The sequence below is a fragment of the Heteronotia binoei genome, chromosome 13 (genome assembly GCF_032191835.1).
Source record: "Heteronotia binoei isolate CCM8104 ecotype False Entrance Well chromosome 13, APGP_CSIRO_Hbin_v1, whole genome shotgun sequence".
Taxonomy (NCBI): domain Eukaryota; kingdom Metazoa; phylum Chordata; class Lepidosauria; order Squamata; family Gekkonidae; genus Heteronotia; species Heteronotia binoei.
This window is the reverse complement of record NC_083235.1, coordinates 28,110,342-28,133,735: the sequence shown is the minus strand read 5'-3', so window position 1 is coordinate 28,133,735 and position 23,394 is coordinate 28,110,342. Positions and strand designations below refer to the sequence as shown.

Genomic DNA, 23,394 nt, shown 5'->3' with positions numbered 1-23,394 from the left:
TGCTCAATAAGTCTTTGGTAGATTAAAGTGGCTGTTCTCTGTGTAAGAAATATAGGAAAGAGAGACAAATACTCCCCAAAAAGACTCCCAACACTTGGTCCGAAGAGCTTCCCATCATCCTTCACCCATTTCCAAGTCTGCCCTTACTCATCAGTCACTTGGAGTTTCAATTTCTGCTTTGTAGTCTCCAATATTGTCTGGTGGAGTCGGGTGACCAGTTCAATCAGGTGGTCGCTGATAAGCAAGAAGTCCCCTTTGCCACTCGCTGTGGAAGACTGCAAAAGGGAGAGGAGTTTTCACCTATTGAAGTCATCACCCTAGTCCCTTCCCAAGCTGGCAAATGGAAAGAGCTTCCCCTTCTTAATCAACTACCTTACTAACTGAACCATGACCTTACAGACCTAACACATAGAATTCACTTCCACAGGAGGTGGTGGCAGCTACAAGCATAGACAGCTTCAAGAGGGGATTGGATAAATATATGGAGCAGAGATGCAACAGGGCTTATTAGCCATAGGGTATAGATGGAACTCTCTTTCTGGGGCAAGTGATGCTCTGTATCAGAGGTGGCCAAACTTGCTTAATGTAAGAGCCACGTTTATTCTAATGTCAGATGTTTGAGAGCCACAGGAAGGAACTAAGAAGGGAAATAGATTGGGGGGAGAGGGGTGGAAAGAAAGCAACTTTAACTTTAAATGTATTATCTCAGCTGCTGGCTGGCTTGGCTTGGAGAAGTGATTTCAAGAGAGAAAAGCCTTCTCCAGGCTGGCTGATGGGGCAGTGGGGGCTTCAAGAGCCACACAATTTGTGTGAAAGAGCCACATGTGGCTCCCGAGCCACAGTTTGGCCATCCCTGCTCTGTATTCTTGGTGCTTAGAGGGGCCACAGTGGGAAAGCTTCTAGTGTTCTGGCCTCACTGGTGGACCTCTTGATGGCACCTGGTTTTTTGGCCATTGTGTGACAGAGTGTTGGGTGGGATGGGCCATTGGCCTGATCCAACATTGATCTTATGTTCTTAGACCCATATGTGTGACACCCACTGTTACTCCCTTATGCAGTTGAAAGGCCACCCACTCATCTGCAGATGCTTGGTCACCCATACCTGTGTTGACTCCCACGCCCTTTGGTCAGCCTTGGTCTTGGTTTTCAGGATTTTCAGACCAGCTTTATTACATTCTTGATCGAATGTAATATAATGTCTCATTGCATTGTTCCACAGCCTTGTAATTCCCACTTTACTGCCTGTATTGTCTTTTTAGGCCAAGGTTCTAATATTGTGGGTTGTATTGTATGTATTATACTAACCTGCCTTGAGTCTCAATGAGAAAGGCAGACGACAAATGAAGTAAATAACTTCTTGTCATGTAATGGCCTTTTAAACTCTGGCAGTCTTGGGACTATAGGAATAGGCAGTAGAGAGGCGGGGTTGGAGCCAGTCTAAATTTTCCACGGATGGAAGCCACTTCCATCAGTGGAACAGAACTTCCTGGATCCAGCCTACAGGGTAGGAATGCTGGCAAGTACTGAAGTCTCCCAAATCCTGATCGTTTCAAATTGGCAATGAGGGACAGAAGAAGGGAAATAGGTGCAATGAATTTTTAAATACAGATGTCATCAAATAGCCATCACTGGGAAGGGAAGAGTTAGTTTTCAAGTGGGGATGGAATAAGATGCTCCTCTCCTGCTTTTCTCCTAAACTGGCCTATGTTAGTTAAAAATAACTTGGAATTGGGGCTGGAGGAACACAGTGAACTAACAAAGATTTCTTCATAAACCACTGATTAACCCAGTGAATTATCATCTGCTGAGAAAGTATCACGTAACTTTTTAAAAGTGTTCTTCAAATCCAGGCTTTAAAAAGCTAAATTTGAACATTCAACATTTCAAATATGATTTGCACAAATCTGGGTCCCCCCCCCCCCCAAAAAAAATTCAGCTGTGGCAAAAAGTAACATCTAAAAACAAGCATGGTGTAACATCATATAGCCCAGGGGTGGCCAACGGTAGCTCTCCGGATGTTTTTTTTTTGCCTACAACTCCAATCAGCCCCAGCCATTGGCCATGCTGGCTGGGGCTGATGGGAGTTGTAGGCAAAAAACATCTGGAGAGCTACCGTTGGCCACCCCCAATATAGTCTAATCCTGTCAAGAGGGTTTCAGAGAGGCAAAAAGCATCAAACTGACTTCTGGTATCTTTCTAGCATGTCTCAATTCCTTGCTGAGGACCCCCCATCTCCCCCTCCAGTACCTCTTTAAGGTGCAAAGCGAAGAACCCATCTGAGTAGCAGCTGACAGAGACACAGTCAATGTCACTCAAGGTGATTACGGTTTTGGGTTGAGCTGCCTTGGGATCAGCCAGGATCACATGACTCTTGGTGAGAAGGAAAAGTCTAGGAAATGCCTGACAAAGACAAAGAACAAATGAGAAACAGAGAATGGAAAGTTCTTCAGTCACTCACAGGAAAGAGACACCATTGTAAACATTTTATGGCATCTTGACCTGATCTGGATGGCCCAGGCTACGCCAATCTTGTCAGATTTCGGAAGCTAAGCACAGTTGGCCCTGGTTAGTATTTGGATGGGGCAGGACTTTTTTGTAGCAGGAATTCCTTTGCATATTAGGGCACACACCCCTGATGTAGCCAATCCTCCAAGAGCTTACAATAGGCCCTGTTCTAAGAGCCCTGTAAGCTCTTGGAGGATTGGCTACATCAGAAGGTGTGGCCTAATATGCAAAAGAGCTCCTGCTACAAAAAAGGCTCTGGATGGGAGATCACCAAGGAAGTCCAGGGTTGGTACCTCACAGCAACCCTGTCCAGGCTCTGGCAAACCACCTCTGAGCATCTCTTGCCTTGAAAACTCTGTAGGGTCACCATAAGTTGCCTGCAATTTGATGGCTCTTTTCCACCATGGCAAGATCTTAAGAATATGAGGCCTTTTGAAACAAAACCAAAGGTTTATCTAGTCCCAGTCATGACCGGGATGCTTCTGAGAAGTTTTTGAGCAAAACAAGAAGGCAACAAGCCTCTCTAGCATCTGAATGTGGAGGATTTAATTGTCAGGACCAATGGGTCTTAAGCGGGCTTGGCAAAAGTCAAACATTTGGAATTGTTGAATGACAAGAGGCCACCCTTTCTTTTCTGTCAGCAGCACTTTGCATTCTGCTTCTGAACACGTATGCCCGTGTTATGTGCCATCAAGTCACTTCCGACTTTTGGGCACCTTATGAATTAATGTCCTCCAAAACATCCTCACTTTAACAGTCTTGCTCAGGTCTGTTAAACTGAATGTCATGGTTTCCTTTATAAAGTCAATCCATTTCTTCTTGGATTTCCTCTTTTCCTGCAGCCTTCAATTTTTCCTAGCAGCAGCAGAAGAAGAATTGCAGATTTATACCCCGCCCTTCTCTCTGAATCAGAGACTCAGAGCGGCTTACAATCTCCTTTCTCTCCCCCCCCCCCACAACAGACACCCTGTGAGGTGGATGGGGCTGAGAGGACTCTCACAGCAGCTGCCCTTTCAAGGACAACCTCTGCCAGAGCTATGGCTGACCCAAGGCCATTCCAGCAGGTGCAAGTGGAGGAGTGGGGAATCAAACCCGGTTCTCCCAGATAAGAGTTCACACACTTAACCACTACACCAAACTTGCTCTCAATTGTCTTTTCTGGTGACTCTTCTCATGATGTGACAAATGTATGATAGTCTCAGTATAGTCATTTCTAAGGCGAATTCAGGCTTGATTTGATCTAGAACCCACATATTTGTTTTGTTGTTTGTTTTGGCAGTCCATGGTATCTGTAAAACTCTCTTCCAACTCCATTTAATTATCATTGTTTATATGCTGTACTTGATAGTAATGTAGATGACTGGTGTCATCTTATCCACAGACAAGGTACAGGTTTCTACCTACTTGGAAGATATGCATAAAAATATTAATTTCTGCATTGTGAAAAAGAGAATGACTCCCATTCCCAAATGCCTGGTGCGAACACATTTTTCACCTTCGCATCTGCCCGGTTGACTTTCCTCACGTTGTCTGCCATCACCAGTTTGCCATCAACGGTGGACTGGAGCTTGCGATACTTGGGGTTGTCTTTCAGACCCACGTATTCCCCTTGGAAAGGCTGCAGGAGACTGGAAGACACAAAACACAAATTGTAGTCCTGACAGACTGAACCCTTTCAGCTGGGTTGGATGGTCTTGGCTCCTGCCTTCGTTCTTGTTGGGAAAGACAATGTGAGGTGTACAAAGCAGAAGAGAAGAAGACCTGCAGGAGACAGCAAAAAGCCAATTAGACAGGATAGTGAGGACAGCATCTTCTCTTTCCTGTTAAGTGTCATTCCTTACCACCGGCTACACTGCACCACAGAAAGAAGGATATAGATCCGAACTGCAGAAAATGTTGTGGCCTTAAAGGCAATTTTATACATGGCTGGTGGCTTTGTAAATATATACAACCATTTTGGATACCTATAGTACAACAGATTAAACAAATAACACTGACTGAATTGCACTTACTACCAGAAATATTACCACTGGGTACTTGGTCTGATTCTCAGAGTAATAAAATAAAAAATGAAACTATACCAACTATTCTATTTTAGCAAAACAGATTGTGGGAATATTTTGTAATGTATAAAATCACATCTAACATAACACCACCTATTTCAGAAACTCAAGACTACGTTAATTGTGATCTGGTATCCAGTAACAATATCTCACAGATAAAGAGGTTATACCAAACAACCAACTTCATCAAAGAATGATGCATTTCTGAATACATGAAGTAATTCTATTTATATTCCTTGGCTTGATTATCTTCTTTTTGGAACTGTGTCTTCCTTTTGAACTATTTATTACTTATATTATTATTGTATTAGTATTAATAATATTTTTTAAAAGTGCCATTCCTTTCTGTTTCCAGATTGCTACTCTTAGGGCAATTTCCCCCCGCTTCTTGGAGGTGCCACAAGGAATCTTAACCTTCTCAGCAAGAGATGCAGTTAGGAACCTATTTCTGTCTCTCCTCTTTCCTGTCAAGTACATTAGTTCCTAAGTAAACCTTTATCTTCTCTTTAATCAGGTTGTGTACCATTGCTGTGATAATTACTCTGCCAATAGTTCTCACCTCTTGGCATACAAGCTTTTCTTGCCCCGGAACAACTCACTGGCACACAGTTTATCTTGGAGAGCTGCTTTTCTCTGTGGTGGCAGCTGGTCCCGATATTTCTTACACTGCAAGAGAGAAGCAGGCAGGAGGGAAAAACCAAGTCAGGATAAGCGTTGTCTTACTATGGATTCAATTACATATATATATTCCTCTTTGGAATGCAATGTGACATATTAGAAGTTTGCATGTTAGGCTAGGATTGTGCCCCCTTTGAGTTAGAGGGCAAGAGCAGCCAGGCTGCAGCCCACAGTGGCCTTTGCTTGACTGAGGAAGTGTTGCCATTGGGGAGAGGCAGTGGCTTAGTGGTAGAGTGTCTGCCAGGCACACAAAAGGTACCCAGTTCAATCCCTGACATCTCCAGGTAAAAGTGCTAGGTGATTCAAAAGACCGCCATCTGGACCCTCGAGTGTTATTTGAATGGGCAGTACTGGCCTTGATAGACCACCTGATTCACTAGAAGCCAGCTTTGTGAGCTCCTGTCTTCCTAAGCAGGAACTGAAGTAAATTGGGGAAGCCACAGAGTAACACGGGTGTGCAGATTTGGAAATGGGTTAGGGTGTGTGGATTAGGAGAGCTTCCAGTGGCCCCACCAACCACTAGATGCAATGTTAATAGATACCTACCTCAAAGTTCTAGCACTGTTACACTTCAGGGTGTCTGTTGTGGGGGGAGAAGCTATACGAGATTGTAAGCCGCTCTGAGTTTCTGATTCAGAGAGAAGGGTGGGGTATAAGTCTGCAGTCTTCTGTTAGAAAGCTAAAATTCTGACATCAGCCATAAATGTTAGCTTTTTAAGTGGAGGAGTGTCAAGGCAGAGAGCATTTTAAGAGAATTTTCTAGTCTGCTCCAGCTGAAGCTACATTGTTCCCAACCTACTTCACTGTTCCACATCATTCCTTGATTTACTGCAAGGGCTGAGTAGCCCCCAAACTGGCAGATATTTGGCAAGGCCATCCACCCAGGCCTGCTAATTGAACGTACTTAGTTCAGCTGTGGATCTGGCATGTAAGGAAGGCCTTCCTCTCAACTGGAAGATTCTATGGACAGTGTCCAGTGATTGGTTGAGAAGGTCAGGAGGCTATGGCCTGCATTTTTCTAAATAAAAGTGGTCAGTGAGAAGAGGTGTTATCCTTAGGCCTTACCCTTTCTTCTCCATGCTGCCAAGAAGACATCCATATTATGCTCAAGGATGCTTTGCTTCCAGAGCCAGCTGTGCTGTGCTAAGACTCCAGTAATGGGTAGCTAGTTAGCTTTCTTGTGTTCTTGTGCATTTCACTGCCACAGAACTACATGCCTTGCTTTTAAACCTCTTTTCTAAAATTTCTTCAATAAAGCTTTATTGTGCGTGACAGTGTGTGTAGCTGAGGGGGTTTCTGCCCGGTACAACTTGGTTACGTTACCACACCAGGGCGGGTCCCGTTCTGACAGGGGGATAGAGGAAAAAGAAGGGAGAGAGTGTCACCCCCCCTCCCACTGCAATATATTGCAAATTCTCATATACAGGTAAGGTTAATGGGCATAATATATTCTGACCACAGCATTTGCCCCACCAAGCACATGGCCGTTTATATAATGCACCCAAAGAGCTCAGGGCAGCTTGACTCTAGAAGGAGAATTAAGCCAAGTGAGCCACGTTCAATCTCTAACCCGCCAATGGTGGAAGATCTTCTTTAATTCTTGGTTAGCATCTGTGAGAAATCTGTAGGGAGCAGGGGGCCAAGCGTGGTCCGTCACCGTCATGGAAGGCAAGTTGTTTTTCAGAGTCAGGAGAAATTTTTGTATCTATAAAAAGAGAAAAAGAGACCATAGCTCATCAGATGTCAAAGAAAGACCCAGGAGATGGTTTGAAGGTTCATGATGCAGCAACTTAGTAGAAAGTGTAACAATGGCCGTTTTCCCACTTACCTTACCCCGGAGTGACGTCCCTCTTCACCGCGCTGCGTCTGCGCGGATTTCGCACAAACTGCTGCGCAGCACCAGGAAGAGCCGCGTAGTCCTGGGGCTTTTGCGTTGCAAATGTAAACCTGCTTTTTGGCGGTTTATATTCAGCATTGTAATTCAAAAACTTAAAAGTCCCTTTCTCATCCTCCTTACTATATCTTTTCCCCAACGGACTTTGCCAGGAACTTACTTACCAGGCTTTGGTAGATAAAAGTGGCGATGCAGACAGAAGCCCCAGAACGGAAATACTTCTTGTACTCCTTTCGTGTCTGTGAATGCACACACAAAAAAGCCATGCTTAGTAGAACACCACAGACTGACAGTGTTATAATTTTCTCTAGGTAGATGTTCTTTCACAAGGTACAAACACTTAGGGAAACAGGAATTAGATTAAGGGTCACCATGTAAATGGCCCATTGCAAATTTCAGCTCTGGAACATGGCAGAGTAGACCAAAACAAGAGACCATTGTGGTTCATTCCTGGATGTGGCTAGTAGTGAAATCTTTGATATGGGGAAGGAAGGAAAACCAAGCCCCAAATGTTCAGCATCAAAAAAAATACAAAAACCTTCCCTCCCCCCCACCCAAGACAGTAGTCTCTTTAAAGAATCTCTAGTGTCTTTCCAACATCTTTGACATTAAGTGTTTCTAAAAACACATCAAATATGCTCTTAAGAGAAATATTAAAACACTGTGACTGTGTAGGATAAACCATTTACAGTAGTCGTATTCATGCAAAGAACTGTATTTGGGTGTGTTCACACTACACTAAATGTGTTTTGCAAGTGGATTTTTGCTATTCTTACACAGTAAAAATCCAGTTGTAATGTGCATTATTTAGTGTAGTGTGAATGCACCCTTTGTAAGGCCAGCCTAAGAAAAGAAGAGACTAGTATAGCCCACATAGCTGGACCAAGAAAGACAAATGGTGCATTCACACACATTAAATAAGTGCAATTTTTACAGTGTAAGAATAGCAAAATCCACTTGCAACTGCAGCAGCAAACCTCAGCTGCTGGTGGTCCAGGCAGAGATCAGGCCACAGGCAAGTTTAGAAATACAGCAAACTTTTATTTAATGTGTACACGGACCAGTTGCCGGGTGAATGCGCCCAGAGAAACTTAATTTTAAGATCACACACACATAATTTCTCTTTCCAAAATGAAAGAGGAATAACGTCTCCCTGCATAATTGTGTGAATGGCATAATTGTGTGAATGGCCAAACAACATGTTCAGGTTCTCTGAGTTCCCCAGAATCAAGTTCCCTGTGGCTGCACAACAGCAGCAAACTAGAACCCAAACAGGCTTGGAACACCACCATGATTACTGCCTTCCCTCCAAGGCTGTTTTCCCACATGGAAACAGAGCTAGAGGGAGTAATTTCCTCATTTTCACACCTATGCATGTGGAACAGCAATAGCAAGGCAATCACCCCTGCACTGTTTATATGAGGGGAAATGGCTTGGGAGGGAAGGCAGGAGCCCTTCCAACCCCCTGTGGTAGCATTCCAAGACTGTTTGGGGTCTCGTTTACCTTTTAACAGTGATTCATGCAGCTGCTATAAGGCTGCAGCCTGCAGGGAACCCAAACATGTAGTTCGGCCCTAAATTCAAATCCCTGTCCAGGGGTGGAATTCTAGCAGGATATTAGGCCACACACCCCTGATGTAGCCAGTCCTCCAAGAGCTTACAAGGCTCTTTTTTGTAAGCTCTTGGAGGACTGGCTACTTCAGGGGTGTGTGGCCTAATATGCAAAGGATTCCATCCCTGCCTGTTTCAAACAATTAAGGATTGTCCCTTAGGTGGAAACAGGGCTAGCCCTAAACTAACTGGCACCCTAGGCAAGGCTAACTTCTGGCACCTCCCTGCACTGAGTCACATGGGGGGGGCACCCAATCTGGCACCCCCAGAAGGATGGTGCACTAGTCAGTTGGTTAGTTTGCCTAGTGGGAGGGCTGGCCCTGAGTGGAAAAGCAAATTTATGAGGCGAGCCGCAGCTACAATATAGAGTTCTGAAAATCCAGGGGCAACTGCCAGTTTACATAAAAATCTGCTATTTAAAATTAATATGGGGCACAGCCACCCAAATTCATAGCAGTATCTGCACATGTGCATACACAGTTTTTTTTAAAAAACGCCAACCTGGGGGCAACATCTTGGGTTGCCATAGCAATCTTTACTGGGATGGTGGAGATGGAAAGGAGAGCAGGCAGGCAGGTAGAAGGAGGGAAGAAAGTTCAGGTGGGTGGGTGAGGAGAAGTCAAAGTGGGCAGAGAGGGGAAGTGGGTGTGGGGACAGCAAACTAATGCTGGAGCAGATGGGGAGGCAAGCCAGAGGCAGGGAAGCAGAAGACGGAGATCAAGAGGTTAAAGCCAGAGGCAGTATCCTCAATATTCAATGTACAGATGCCAGCTCCGTCAGAGGTGGCTGCAAGGAGTCTTTTGAAAATCGCTTGAAACACAAACTCTTATAGCACTTTCAGTGTACAAACATTTTTTTCTATTTATTGTGAAACAATTTTCATATTGGATTTGAGATGAGAAATGTATGTTGAAGATATTCTTGCAGAATATAGAGTGGTTGTGGGTGAATGAGTGATGAGAGAGTGTGCGTGTAATTAATGAATTGTGGTTGGTGTGTCACCCTTGTCATTGTGAATGTGATTATTATTGGAACTATAGTATGTATATTGCAATTCTACACTTATGAAATTCTTCTACTAAATATTTTGTAAATTTATGTAATGTGTTTTCGTAATTAGAGTCACGGTTTACATGCCGGGTTCCCACCTAGGGATTGGCAACCCTGCTCTTCCACAACCCCCACCCCCACCCCCACATACATACTTGTGGTCTTTGGTGTGGCCCTCTTTCCTTGGTCACCCTAAAACCCAGAGATCTAGAAATGAAATCCTTGCCCTGTCTTATCAATTGGAAGCGGAAGCAGTCCAATCCTCTGACTGTAAAATTCCAGTAAATTCACTCAAACGCAAAATGGGAACAAAAGGGGGGCCATGAGGGCTGTTGTGACTTTTCAGCTCTCTCCCCTTCAGCCCAGGAACACACTTCCTGCCATAATATGATTATATCCCCTCAACTCATTCCTCCACAAGCCTGGCCACAGCCCTGAGGTAACTATTCCAGCGAGCAAATGATAACTTTAAAATTATTAAACTTGGCTTCATTGTGGTTTTAGTGGGATATTTTATGGTTATATCTTACTATGATGGTGCTGCTGGGCCTTTTTGTTTGTTTTTGTTTTAAATGTTTCATTATAATGGTGTTTTTCATTGATTTTTATTGGCTGAAAGCCATTTTGAAGGCTTTTGAAAAGCAAAGAGGCAGAATATGAATTTCAAACGAACAAATAAATAACACGCTCCAACTCTGCTGACAAAAAAAGTCTGAAGATGGAATGAATTCAGGATAATTGATTGTGTGAGCTGCACATTATGGCTCCTTCTGCTGCAGCTCAGGAAATATTCTCCCAAAGCTGCAGAGAATTTTTATTATTATTGCTGCTGCTAAGTGCTGGACCTTATGTTTTCAAGGGCAGCATGCCCATTCTTTTCCCCTGAGTCTCTGTACTACCTGCCCCAATGCTGCCTGAAATCTAAGTGCAATAACATCAAATAAACCAGCCAATTGGGCAACTTGGCCAGTTTGGTTACAGTGAAAGAAAAGGTTCCGGAAGAAGAAGAAGATATTGGATTTATATCCCGCCTTCCACTCTGAAGAGTCTCAGAGCGGCTCACAATCTCCTTTACCTTCCTCCCCCACAACAGTCACCCTGTGAGGTGGGTGGGGCTGGAGAGGGCTCTCACAGCAGCTGCCCTTTCAAGGACAACCTCTGCCAGAGCTATGGCTGACCCAAGGCCATGCTAGCAGGTGCAAGTGGAGGAGTGGGGAATCAAACACGGTTCTCCCAGATAAGAGTCCGCACACTTAACCACTACATCAAACCAGCCCAGGTCTGAATTCATGCCCTCCCCATGCCATGGAAACTGCCTGTGTGATCTTAAGCCAGTCAGCCTAACCATCCTCACAACTGTTGTATTTTAAAATTGCAGATATAGGGACCATTCCACCATGGCCCTGAACGAAGGACAGATCAGCACTCTCTCTAGCTTACCAGCGACACTCCTGATGTGCTGGAAGGGTCACTGGCAGCTAGAAACAAGCCAAACCATGTGGATGATACATTGCTTGCAGCACCACAGTGGCTATTCACATTGGCCACATCAACAATGACAAGGGTCACCAGGCATCCCGACACAGCAGGAGTCTCCTGTTGGCAGCTGTTCTAGTCTACCACCATTCCAAGAAAAAATATATTTTATTTTTTAAAAAATTGGTGTTATGTGCACTGCTACATCTCTCCAGGGAAAACCCAGAAGTGACATAGAGTAGCTCTAGGAATCACCAGCAGCTCTATGGTACCACAAAGTTTCCAGTGCTTCCTAGAGCAACCCTATGCCATGCCTGGGCTTTCCAGGGACAACCCCCATGTCCCTGCAAAGCCTGGCAACTCTAGCAACGACAACCCTAATAACCCTAACAATGACCATGACAACCTTAACAACGACTGACAATCCTAACAACAATCGCTAGGCTTGGCAACCCTAACAATGACAATGGGTGTAGGTTAGGGTTACCTGCTCTGGGTTGGGAAATACCTGAAGTTTTTTTTTAAGGGGGGTGCTTGAGGAGGGTGGGGTTTGGGGAGGGGAGAGACCTCAGTGGGGTACAATGCCACAGAATCCACCTTTGAAAGTGGCCATGGGAAGTGTAATAGAGATCTCCAGCCACTACCTGTTGGCAGCCCTAGTGTAGGCCTACTTGGCTAAGCTTGTTCCAGGGCTGTTTCAACATGCCAATCTGCCCCTGCCCTGAACCAACATGTTCTTCCCCTCATTTTGTTATTTTTCCTCTGGACATCCACAGGTAGGGACAGGCATGAACCAGTTGATGAACTAAAGTTCGTCACAAATTTTGGTTGGTTTGTTGTTTGCAAAGCAATGTTCGCAAACTGAATGCAGTTAGTGTTGATGCAGTTAATGAAGATTCATGAAAATCTGCAAAGAGTCTCAGTTAACTCCCACAATTAGAAAAGATTCTTTTACAGATTTATCTCCTATTTTGTCACATTTATTCCTTCAACTGTTGTTCCTCCTTAACTTAATCCATACAGCTGTTGACTCTACACGCTTAACTTGTTATTCCTGCTTTGCCTCTGGATATCTTAAAAAAATCTTCATCATATTATATGCTAATTCACTGTTCAGCCTCTGTCTATAACTCTGAATGGTTTTCTTCCATGTCATTATATCTGAAGAAGTGTGTATGCACACAAAAGCTCAAACCTTGAATAAAATGTTGTTGATCTTAAAGTTGCCACTGTACTTTAACTTTATTCTATTGCTTCAGACCAACATGGCTACCCAGCTGGATCTAAGTTCCTGTGATGGTTACTGTTCACACATTTAAATACATACAATAAGGGTAGGGCTTTTTTTGTAGTAGGAACCCCTTTGCATATTAGGCCACAAACCCCCTGATGTAGCCAATCCTCCAACAGCTTACAGAGTTCTTAACACAGGGCCTACTGTAAGCTCCAGGAGGACTGACATTGGGCTTTTTCACACAGTCTATGTATTCCGGTGTGGAAGCTGGTCAGTTACTGAACAGTAATGGGTTTCTGCTGGCATTTCAGACAGACCCGATTCAGTAACTGGCTGCTACCGGAATACTCTCACCTTTTCACACACTCCCGCGGCTGTCCCGGTAGTGAGGCGTGCCTGAGTCGTTACAAAGAAAGAGCAGCTTCTTCCACTTTTCAACCCCTCCTTCCGGGTTGAAATCGCTATGGGGTGCTGTGTGAAATGTCCAGTATCTAACCCGGGAGCAGTTTTCGCGCCCTTTTTCGCCCGCCGGCGTGCGCGATCTCCGGCTTTTTTTTTTTTTGGAACGTCGGGCTAAGATTGCTATAGCGGTCGGGCTAAGATAGCTATAGCGCTATAGCGACGTATCACAACAGCATCACCATAGGGATGCCTGGGCTCCATTAAGATGCCAGATATCGCCTCCGCTGAAACCTGGTAACTTATCTCAATAGAGCCTAGCCATCTCTATGGTGTTGCTGCTGTGATACGTCGCTATAGTGCTATAGTGATCTTAGCCCGACGTTCCAAAAAAAATAATAATAAACTGGAGATAGCGAGCCGGCAGGCAAAAACGGCTGGCTCTGGTGGAAGCGAGATAAGAGCGGAACAGTGTGAAATGGCTCGCTTCAATCACGGAACCCTACCGGAAAAAAAAACATGTGTCTGAAAACTCCCATCCCTGTCTCGGATTACTGCAAGCGGCACAATACCGACTCCCTTCCGGTTTCCACTGGTAAGTGTGAAAAGGGCCATTATCAGGGGTGTGTGGCCTAATATGCAAAGGAGTTCCTGCTACAAAAAAAGCCCTGACAAATGTAATTCTTAAAGAATCTAGAAATGCCTAATCCAGAGTTGGAGGGGGAACTGGTGAGATCAGGAACCGTCTATCCTCAAAAATTATATCTATGTGACCACACCTTGTGGATGCATATCCCAGGTGCAGAAGGCAGATATATGAGGGGAGAGCAAGAATAGGGCAATTGATGGTGTGGCAACCACTGTGTCCGCCAAGGTGTATTTTCTCAAAGTTACCTGATAACCTTTCCAATAAGCACCAATGGTATTGGCAGCCCGAGTGCGGCGCTTCTCTTCCTTCAGCTCCTGCAAGAGCTTGCGAGACTGTGGAAGGGAGGGGATAGATAAAAAACCCCACAGGAGCTCGGAAAAGAAGAGAGGGAGTGACACACCAGCCAGCCCGAAGACCACAGTTTTCACAGAGTCATGTGTTTTGCCTGCTCAGGCACTAGCTTTAGTTGACTAATCAGCAATAGATCAATTTTAATCAGCAAGGGCAACAAAACTGAGCTAAGGACATGCTTTCATTTGTTTGGAGGTCATTAAAGTTCTGGTTTATCGCTGTAAGAGCGAATTTTAAAAAGACATGATTAAGGGTTGATTTTGTCTTTTCGATTTATGGTACCTTTTGTTGATTAAGCCTTCAGTGTTTATTTTAATATCTTACTCAGTATGGTTCTCATACTTGTATGCATTAAAATATCACCATGAAGTATGATACTTCATGGTGATGTTTCAATGCATTTTTATATTATGTGATCTGCTTTGTGTATTTCCTTTTAGAAAACTGTATCAGTATTTACAGCAGCAATGCAAAAAAACCCCACACTGATGGTTTTTAAATATGTAAATACTTTTAAATTTAAGAGGTTGGTCAATTAAATTAATTTCTGCATCAGCTAAAGGCAAATGACTGATCAACTAAGCAAAATCTTTCATTGTTTGACAGTCCATGAGTGATTACAGACCGGCACTTTGAGCCGACTCAGAGACACCTTAGAAATTGACTAGAAAAATCCTTCCCATACCTGTCCTGTACTCACCCCATCCTCCAGCCTCTGCAGAGTGGCTCAAAAAGCTACCACTTCCAAAGTGGTAGCAAATCTTTAAGCCGAACACCAGTCACCTCCTCACCATCTGGAAGTGGAAGGACGCAAGCGAGGCACCTTGGTGGTGTGAAACCACCAAGCCGCCCCAAGCCACATCCAGCTTTTTTTAAACAAAAAACTGTTCAGAGCACATGTGTGCATGTGGATGAGTGCATGTGCACATCTGCATACGCATGTGCATGACTACTAAAAACATATGAGGGGGGGACCCAAACTGAGCCACAGGAATGGTGCACAAAAGCCATCTGATCACACTGGTGTCACCCTGTGGATGAGATAGGGACGGCTTGCGGGTGTGTGGAGGCTTCAGAATGGCTCTTTTTGAGCCGGTCCAATTTGAAATGCCTCCCATCTGCCCCAAACTGCCTGTCTGTTATCACCCTTTGTGTGCTTTCTTATTTTTAACATGATGACCATAAATATTCCCTAGAAGATTGCAAGCCGAATCATTTCTGTAGGAAGCAGCATTTGTCTACAGTCGTATTCTTAAAGAAATGCATACTTATTGGAGAGGAAAATGTGAAATGCACTAACAGTTTGTGATGTGATATAATGTTCAGCTCTATTTTTACCAGAGATGTTTGTGTACAAACAGGCCAAATAGCAGGTCTTGGGGGAGGAGGGGGGAGAATAGTCCCTCCAGGGTGCTTTTATCAAGGAAATGACCCCAAAGATGTCTAGTGCAGTTATTCTGTTTCTAATGCATAGCAGTTGGGGCAGCACTGAAAAGTGGGAGTATAATCAGTCCCACTGCTATTGCAACTTAAAACTAAAAACAGAAAAACCACATGGGAATTGATGAAGTTCTAGCGATGGCTTTGCTCAAGGGGGTGGGTGGAAATCCTGCAGATAGCAAGGAAATGTAAGGCTTTCTGAAATATTCCAGATATTTGGTTTGCCAACCTGAACATGTTTCTTCTGATCTTACTGTGTTATTAGACTGATGTTGCATGGTTATTACATTTTGTTCCTTATAATTATTGTTCCTTGTTTTATTTTAAATATAAAATATTTGTGAATATGGGTACATACTTCATTTGCTGCATTTGCTTTAAGATTCCCTGAGGGCTTTTAAAAAGTTCAACTGGGTCATTAATTAATTAATTAAGTATGAAGCACAGAAACCCCAACTTAAAAATAACAACCAATGACTCCGTGCTTGCACAGGGGACTACCTTTACCTTTTTACTATTTCATTGACATTGTGACATCCACAGATGACAAAGGGGGTTACGTCTGCCAGGTCCCCCTGGTCACTGATAGGAAATGGGGGTGGGTAGGGTTGACAGATCCAAGTTGGCAACTCCTGGAAGTTTGGGGATGGAGCCTGGGAAAGACAGGGACCTCAGCCGGTACAATGCCCCAGAGTCCACCCTCCAAAACTTCCATTTTCTCCAGGGGAACTGATCTCTATTATCTGGAGATGAGCTGTAATTCCAGGGGATCCTCAGGCCCCACCTGGAGGCTGGCATCCCTAGTTTGAATCTCAAGCCCTTTATCTTGTCAGTTTTTGACAAATCATGAATCAAAAATGTTGTGAGAAATATCTGAGGAACGTATTGACTTCCAAGAGGGCGTTAGCCCAAGATAATGGACTGTGTAAACTTCACTTTATGACCTCCTGGAACTCAGGAAACATTCTTCCAAAGCTGGTGATAACAAACATTGATATATAACAACACAAATATAAGGGAGCAGGGCTTTTTTTGTAGCAGGAACTCCTTTGCATATTAGGCTACACCCCTCAATAAAGGAGCAGGGCTTTTTTTGTAGCAGGAACTCCTTTGCATATTAGGTTACACCCCTCAATGTAGCCAATCCTCCAGGAGCTTACATTAGGCCCTATGAGAAGAGCCCTGTAAACTCTTGGAGGATTGGCTACATCAGGGGTGTGTGGCCTAATATGCAAAGCAGTTCCTGTTACAAAAAAGGAGTATACAGTTGTTGAAAGGGAGCTAGGCAGGCCTAGTCAGAAAAAACTGAGGGCAGAAAAAAACCACTGCTTTGAATTGCGAGCCCCTCTTGAATGCATCTGGGCAACCTACAGATTTTATGGATGTATTATTTTGCTTGTGGACAGCAAAGGAGAAGGTTCTAGTGGTGTGCGCTCAAAATACACGGCTCTCAAAGCATAGTCATTACCTGATAACCTTTCCAATAAGCAGAAATGATCGTGGCTGCCTGGGTGCGGCGCTTCTGTTCCTTCAACTCTCGCAGAAGCCTACGAGACTGTGGAGGAAGGGAGGGGACAGATAAGAACCCCAAAGGAGCCCAGAGAAAAAGAGAGGCAGAGAGACACCAATCCCAGAGGGCAGAATTACAGGTTGCAGAAACCCTGCGTTGTTTACAAGAACCAGCAGATTAACCAACTAAAATTTTAGGGCATTAAACAGTCTGGGTCTAATTTCCATCAGAAGGGATGTGATATTTCAGGCTATTTTGACTCTAGTTTGATAGGGAATGAAAAAATGCCTCATTAACAATAAATGTTAGCTTTTGTTTCTTAAATTGTGTTATTTTATGTATCTGTTAATCTGGCTCAGTTTACCCAGTTCCATTCACTACCCAGTTTGCCCTCTACTGGAGGCTGGCTCCAAGCTGTCCATCTACCTATTACAAAGTCCTTGTGTTTGTAGGGGAACAACACAAGGACTTTGTATCACACTGTACTGCGAGTTTTGCACCAGTTCTTTTTCTGTTTGTAACAACAGCACACAGGGAGAAGTGGCTGTCACCTCCCACCACAAGCACCACTGTGTCACCTCCACCAGAGAGATTGGGCAACCCTAATGCATGCTGGCAGGGCTTTTTTTGTAGAAAAAACCCATCAAGAACTCATTTGCATATTAGGCCAAACCCCCTGACACCAAGCCAGCCAGAAATGCGTTCCTGTGCATTCCAGCTCAAACAAAGCCCTGCATACTGGAACAAAGGCAGAGAGGAGAGTCAGGAAAAAGTACTACAGAGAATTTCCCAAAGGAGGTTAAGTTCAGGAATGGCCTGTGATCTAGAACAGGGTTTCCCAACTTGTGGGTCAGGACCTTAAGTGGGTTGTGATTTGTGATGCCTTTGAGAGTAAGTTACAGGACAGCCTTCTCTAATGACAGCTCTCTTGATGAACTCCCACTTGGTTGGGGTTCATAGTGGGGGCCAGGAACTCCTTTGCATATTAGGCCACACACCTAATGTAGCCAATCATCCAAGGAAGGAAGGAATTTGAGATGAGCGAGAGGTGGAAAGAAAGCAGCTTTAAATGCATTATCCAAGCTACCAGCTGGCTTGGCTTAGAGAAGTGATTTAAAGGGACAATTGCCTTCTCCAAGCTGGCCAATGGGGTAGTGGGGGCTTCAAGAGCCGCACAATATGTATGAAAGAGCCACATGTGGTTCCTGAGCCCTGTGGCTCCCATCCATGTTCTTGCTGATTTTAAAAAAGACCCCAGTAGGGAGAAGAACGTCTGCAGAGGGGTACTGGGGCAATGCAGGGAAACATGCCATGGGGAAGCCTTGTTGCTGTTTGTGCTGTAACAGCAACCACAGCAGCAACAGGAAACCACTCAAGCCCATTCCTGTGTGGGGAAAAAACTTTTCACTTTTTTATACAACATCACTGGAAGAGTGCTTCAGAACCAGCAGCGGGGCTACAGTGTATGTTACCAGTTGGTGAGGACATTTTTAAAGCTGTTGCAGTAATTTTGGAATTAGTGAGTAGTTCATTAATTATTATGATTATTCATGAGCAATTCAGTTTATCATTAATAATAGTGTCACAGACAATTGATAGGTGTCAGTCAGCAATGTCCCTAATGGAAATCACAACAGAAATGGAGAAAGAATCACATTTCCCCCACCACCACCAAAAAAATGAAAACACAACATATCCAGTCATGGGAAAATGTGACATTTCCACAACAGAAGCAAAAAAATTGAAAGAAGATGGCTGAAGGTCTCCTGGGATTACAACCGATTTCCAGGTGACAGAGATCAGTTCAGTTGGAAAAAAATGGTCACTTTGGATGGTGGACAGTATGGCATTACACCCCAATGAACTGAAGTAAATCCCCTCCCTGAACCCCACCCTCCTTCAGCTCCACCCTCCAAATCTCCAGCTATTTCCCCACCTGCAGGTGCCAACTCTACCTGGTACCCAGCAAACAGGTAACAGTTGGGCACTTGCTCCATTAAAACTTCATTATGTACAAAGGCATGCATCCAGCATGAGCACTAGGGGTATGGGGAAAAAACTGCATTTTTTTTGTTTGGGTATATTAAATCCCCAAAATATTATTATCTCCTGATGTTCCAGAATCCCAATACTGGTATGGTGTTTGGATTCAGTAAATATTCAGGTTTCTCAATTCCCACCCCCCCAGCTCCATTATACCCTGTGGGGACCATTGCAATGGGGGATCAATCCAGGGGTATCTGGGGCTCTGGAGGGGCTGCTTTTTGAGGTAGAGGCACAAAATTTGCAGTATAGTTGTTGGTGCCTCTCCTAAAAACCCCCACCAAGTTTCAAAACAATTAGACTGGGGGCCCAATTCTATGGGCCCCCAAAGAAAGTGCCCCCATCCTCCATTAGTTTCAATGGAGGAGGGGAAGGCATTTAAAGAGTCTGTGATTCTTTTAAATGCTTTCACCAAGCCACGCAAGCAGCATGACTCTGATGGTGTTTAAAGGGGCCATGATCCCTCTAAACACCTTCTTCAGCTATCCAGCACCCGCAATCCTGAATATTTTTTGGGACTGGCCATTTTGAATAGCCAGATTTATGTGAATGCACACCCCTAAAGTGCACTTTAGTAGAGCAGATATAAGGATTCTACATGGATGTCACTATCAGTACAACAACTGCTACTACTGCACACTACTTCATGTTAAAAAAACAACTATACAGCTGAATAAAAGACCAGAGTCTTGCAAGAGCAGACAGGAATGTACCATAAATAGGAGACAACAAATAAGAAATCGCATTTTCTCCCCCCACCCCGCACCACCACAAAACAAAAAACCTCACTCCCTGTAACTAAAAACAAACTAGCCAGGAACACCAGAACCTTTCTCCTGCTGTGCTAATTTATACTTTACAGATAAGTCTTTAAAAAAAACAAACCAACACAGGAGAGAATGCAAGGCCTCATCTTCTTCCCAGTGGGAGGATTTGGGGGCATTCCAGGAGGGGCAGGGGTGACATCATAGCGTTGGGGAAGCAGCAATGTGCGTGCATGCCCCCCACTATTCCCAACCATTTAAAGGGAACTTTCGCTTTAAATGGTTGGGGGGAAAGTGAGACCCCACACATCGGCTCTGAAAGCTGTGAATTCACCACTTGTAGGGCTGGGGCATACAGTGCCTGTTCTTTTCATGTGGGGCTGCAGGTGACTGTTGGGGGCTGGGCTTCCACCCCTGGCCAGCTGACTGGCATCTGGGGAGAGCTCAAAAAATCAGGGAATCCCCTTCTTCTCCTCAGGACTGACATCTCTAATTCAAAATGGCACTCTGAAACAAGCAGTCTATTCAATCACCTCTAAATTCTAACACACATAAGCCAGAGCTAACAAGTAAACCAACAAGTAGGGTCTGTCTATACTTGTGAAGCTATGTACTGATCCTGTAAATATTTCCCTCCGCATTTCCGCCCACCATTTCTCTCCTGGCAAAGTGGGGACATGGTGGTCACAACAGAAAGAAGGGTATGCTGATGATTGTTTTATTTTAAAGTCCGTATAGTCAAAGGGATGGTATTCCCGAGGGGCAGGGGATCTGAAGCTCCCTCCGCCAATCAGATGGTGGGAGAACTTACTGGCAGGGGAGGCACGCCTAGGTTGCTGTCACCAGTGGTGCAGCAATGTCATTTTCAGTGAGCATGGGAAGTGACTCCATCATGTTGGTGGTGTCGCAGCAACACTCTGATATTTGGGCAAAAACTCTATGGTAGAAGCCATTTTTACCACAGAGCTTTTGCCCAAATGTCTCTGCCATGCCAGAAACATGATAATGTCACTTCCAGTGCACATCAGAAGTTATGTCATTGTGTTGCCAGCAATGAGGCCTAGACCTCCTTCCACAACATACCTGGAAACCCTAATTAAGAGGTTTATAATTTACAGCCAAGGGAGCAAAGGTTCACAGGCATGGCCAGTTAGTAAAATTGCTCCTGCATTACACTAACCCTCACAAGCTTGAGCTTCAGCAGGAGAGAGAATACCTAGAGCTTGACTGATTAGGGAACTGCTGGTTTCTTTGCAGATATGTGATGGGTCCAAACAGGGAGAAATTGCATATTAGAATTTCCATTTTAGGTGATATTACAAAGGAAGGGCTTATCAAGCTGTCATTTGAGTGCGGTTAAGATATTGTTCAAAACTCTTTCCCTTGAGTCATTTGCCAGAGGCCAGGGCAAAACTGCATATTAGAATTTTCATTTTAAGAGATATTATACAGGAAGATTTTCTCAGAGATTGTTCATAATGCTTCTCCCTGTGTCAGTCTGGCCTGCAGCAGGAGACAGAATGCTTAGAGCTTGACTGAAGGAACTGCTACTTTCTTTGCAGGCCAAAACGAGAAAAAATAAAGTATAAAGAGCAGCAGCTGCTGCTGCCACCACTGAAGAGCTCACAGAGGAAGAAGCAGCCCTGCCTTTCTTTCGCATTTTGGACTGTCTCTTTTCCTTTGTTGCTGGGATCTGTTTGGTAGGATTTGCCTTTGTTCTGAGTGCCCTTTCTGAAGGGCACTGACGATCCCATCTTTGAAAATGTCACTATGTTCATAGCAGTAATAATGCAGTTATATCTGCAGTTGTAAAGCTGGGTTTTATTAAAGGTGTTTGTAACCTTGAAAAACCATAAGAAGATGATGATGATATTGGATTTATACACCGCCCTTCACTCTGAATCTCAGAGTCTCAGAGAAGCTTACAATCTCCTTTACCTTCCTCCCCCACAACAGACACCCTGTGAGGTAGGTGGGGCTGAGAGAGCTCTCACAGAAGCTGCCCTTTCAAGGTCAGCTCTGCGAGAGCTATGACTGACCCAGGGCCATTCCAATGGCTGGAAATGGAGGAGTGGGGAATCAAACCCCGTTCTCGCAGATAAGAGTCCGCACACTTAACCACTACCCCAAACCTTGAATGTTCTCTTTTTGAAACAATTTCATAATTACTTTCCAAACAACCAAGGGTGTTGTCATTTATTGAGTTGAATACTGCACCCCCCCCAATTAGGCTTGTCAATCCCCAGGTCCCAGCGGGGGTTCTTCCACTTTCCCAGGCTCCTTCCCGCCCCCAGTCAGCTGGCCGGCGGGGGGAATCCCCGCCCCCAAAGCCACCATGTGACTTTCCCCCTCCAGAGGCTCCAGTCTCCAATTGGAAAGGCTTCCTCTTGGGATGGGGTGTCTGTGTTACTTGGAAGAAGTTGGCTGCAACTCGTGAGTAGAGAGGCCAATCCCTCACTTCAGAGTCACCAGAAACGGGGGGGGGGGGGGGAAGTCTGCTGAGCACTTCATTATTCCCTTTATTATGTGGAGATCGATTCTCATAGGGTATAATGGGGAATTGATCTGGAGGTTTTGGGGGCTCTGGGAGAGCTGTTTTTTGAGGTAGAGACACCAAATTTTCCATATAGTATCTAGTGCCTCTCCCCAAAGTACCTCCCAATTTTCAAAACGATTGGACCAGGGGGTCCAATTCTATGAGCCCCAAAAGAAGGTGCCCCTATCCATTATTTCCTATGGAAGGAAGGCATTTAAAAAGGTGTGCGGTCCCTTTAAATGTGATGTCCAGAACTCCCTTGGAGTTCAATTATGCTTGTCACACCCTTGTTTCTGGCTCCTCCCCCAATGTCTCCTGGCTCCTCCCCCAAATTCTCCTGGCTCCACCCCAAAGTCCCCAGATATTTCTTGAATTGGACTTGGCAACCCTACCCCCAATACATCTCTAAATGAAAAATATAATTTAGGAGAGGGATCTATGTAGCCAGTGTTCTGCTAGGTTGCATGCATGGCCAAGCAATCCTAGGTGGCCTTATTGGTGATGTGCAGGGCTTTTTTTGTAGAACAAGCCCAGAAAGATCTCATTTGCATATTAGGCCACACCCCCTGGTGTCACTGTTCACTAGGTTACTTTCTGCATATTGACACAGTACAGTGCCATCAGCTGCATTTCATGGATGTGTGTTTTCACACAGCCCAGTGAGAGACTTTGTCCCCACCCCCCCAAAAAATGCAGACCTGTCAGTTCTCTGTATTGTTCCACAACCAATTATTTCAATAGTAAGCAAACCAATCAGTCATTTATAAATAACCTGTTTTTAACAACTATTAACATTTGATGTTCATTTAAATTTATGTTACTAAATTAGTCTATGTTACTAACTTAGTTAGTTCATGTCCTGGCCGCACTGATGGACCTCTTGATGGCACCTGGGTTTTTGGCCACTGTGTGACACAGAGTGTTGGGCTGGATGGGCCATTGGCCTGATCCAACATGGCTTCACTTATGTTCTTATGTACTGAGTTTGCACATAGCATACTGGGAGATGCAGTCCCCATATAATATCATTACTTTACTTTTACTTTATTTATAGTCTGCCTTTCTCACTGGGATTCAAGTTGGATTATCAAGTGTATATGTAGATGCAGACTGATAAATTCATAGAACATGGCCATGTAAAAAGATGAAAAACATTTCTGCAAACTTGAGAGGACACCCAGAGTTGCAAAA

At 44.4% G+C, this 23,394-nt stretch overlaps 1 protein-coding gene across 3 annotated transcripts in view; it reads right to left on the bottom strand.

Moving 5' to 3' along the window:
* LOC132581558 (unconventional myosin-Ia-like) overlaps window positions 1-23,394 on the bottom strand; it is a 64,422-nt gene that overhangs the window by 1,589 nt on the left and 39,439 nt on the right. Inside the window, exons 21-28 of one of the 3 annotated variants that reach the window (XM_060252864.1) lie at window positions 16,819-16,905; window positions 13,805-13,891; window positions 7,305-7,379; window positions 6,817-6,951; window positions 5,128-5,234; window positions 4,001-4,133; window positions 2,248-2,400; window positions 148-275 (exon numbers count right to left, since the gene is read on the bottom strand). In XM_060252864.1, the coding sequence (XP_060108847.1) occupies window positions 148-275; window positions 2,248-2,400; window positions 4,001-4,133; window positions 5,128-5,234; window positions 6,817-6,951; window positions 7,305-7,379; window positions 13,805-13,891; window positions 16,819-16,905 (905 nt within the window). The remainder of the gene's footprint in view (window positions 1-147; window positions 276-2,247; window positions 2,401-4,000; window positions 4,134-5,127; window positions 5,235-6,816; window positions 6,952-7,304; window positions 7,380-13,804; window positions 13,892-16,818; window positions 16,906-23,394) is intronic. The other 2 variants (XM_060252866.1, XM_060252867.1) reach the window with 2 other exon arrangements.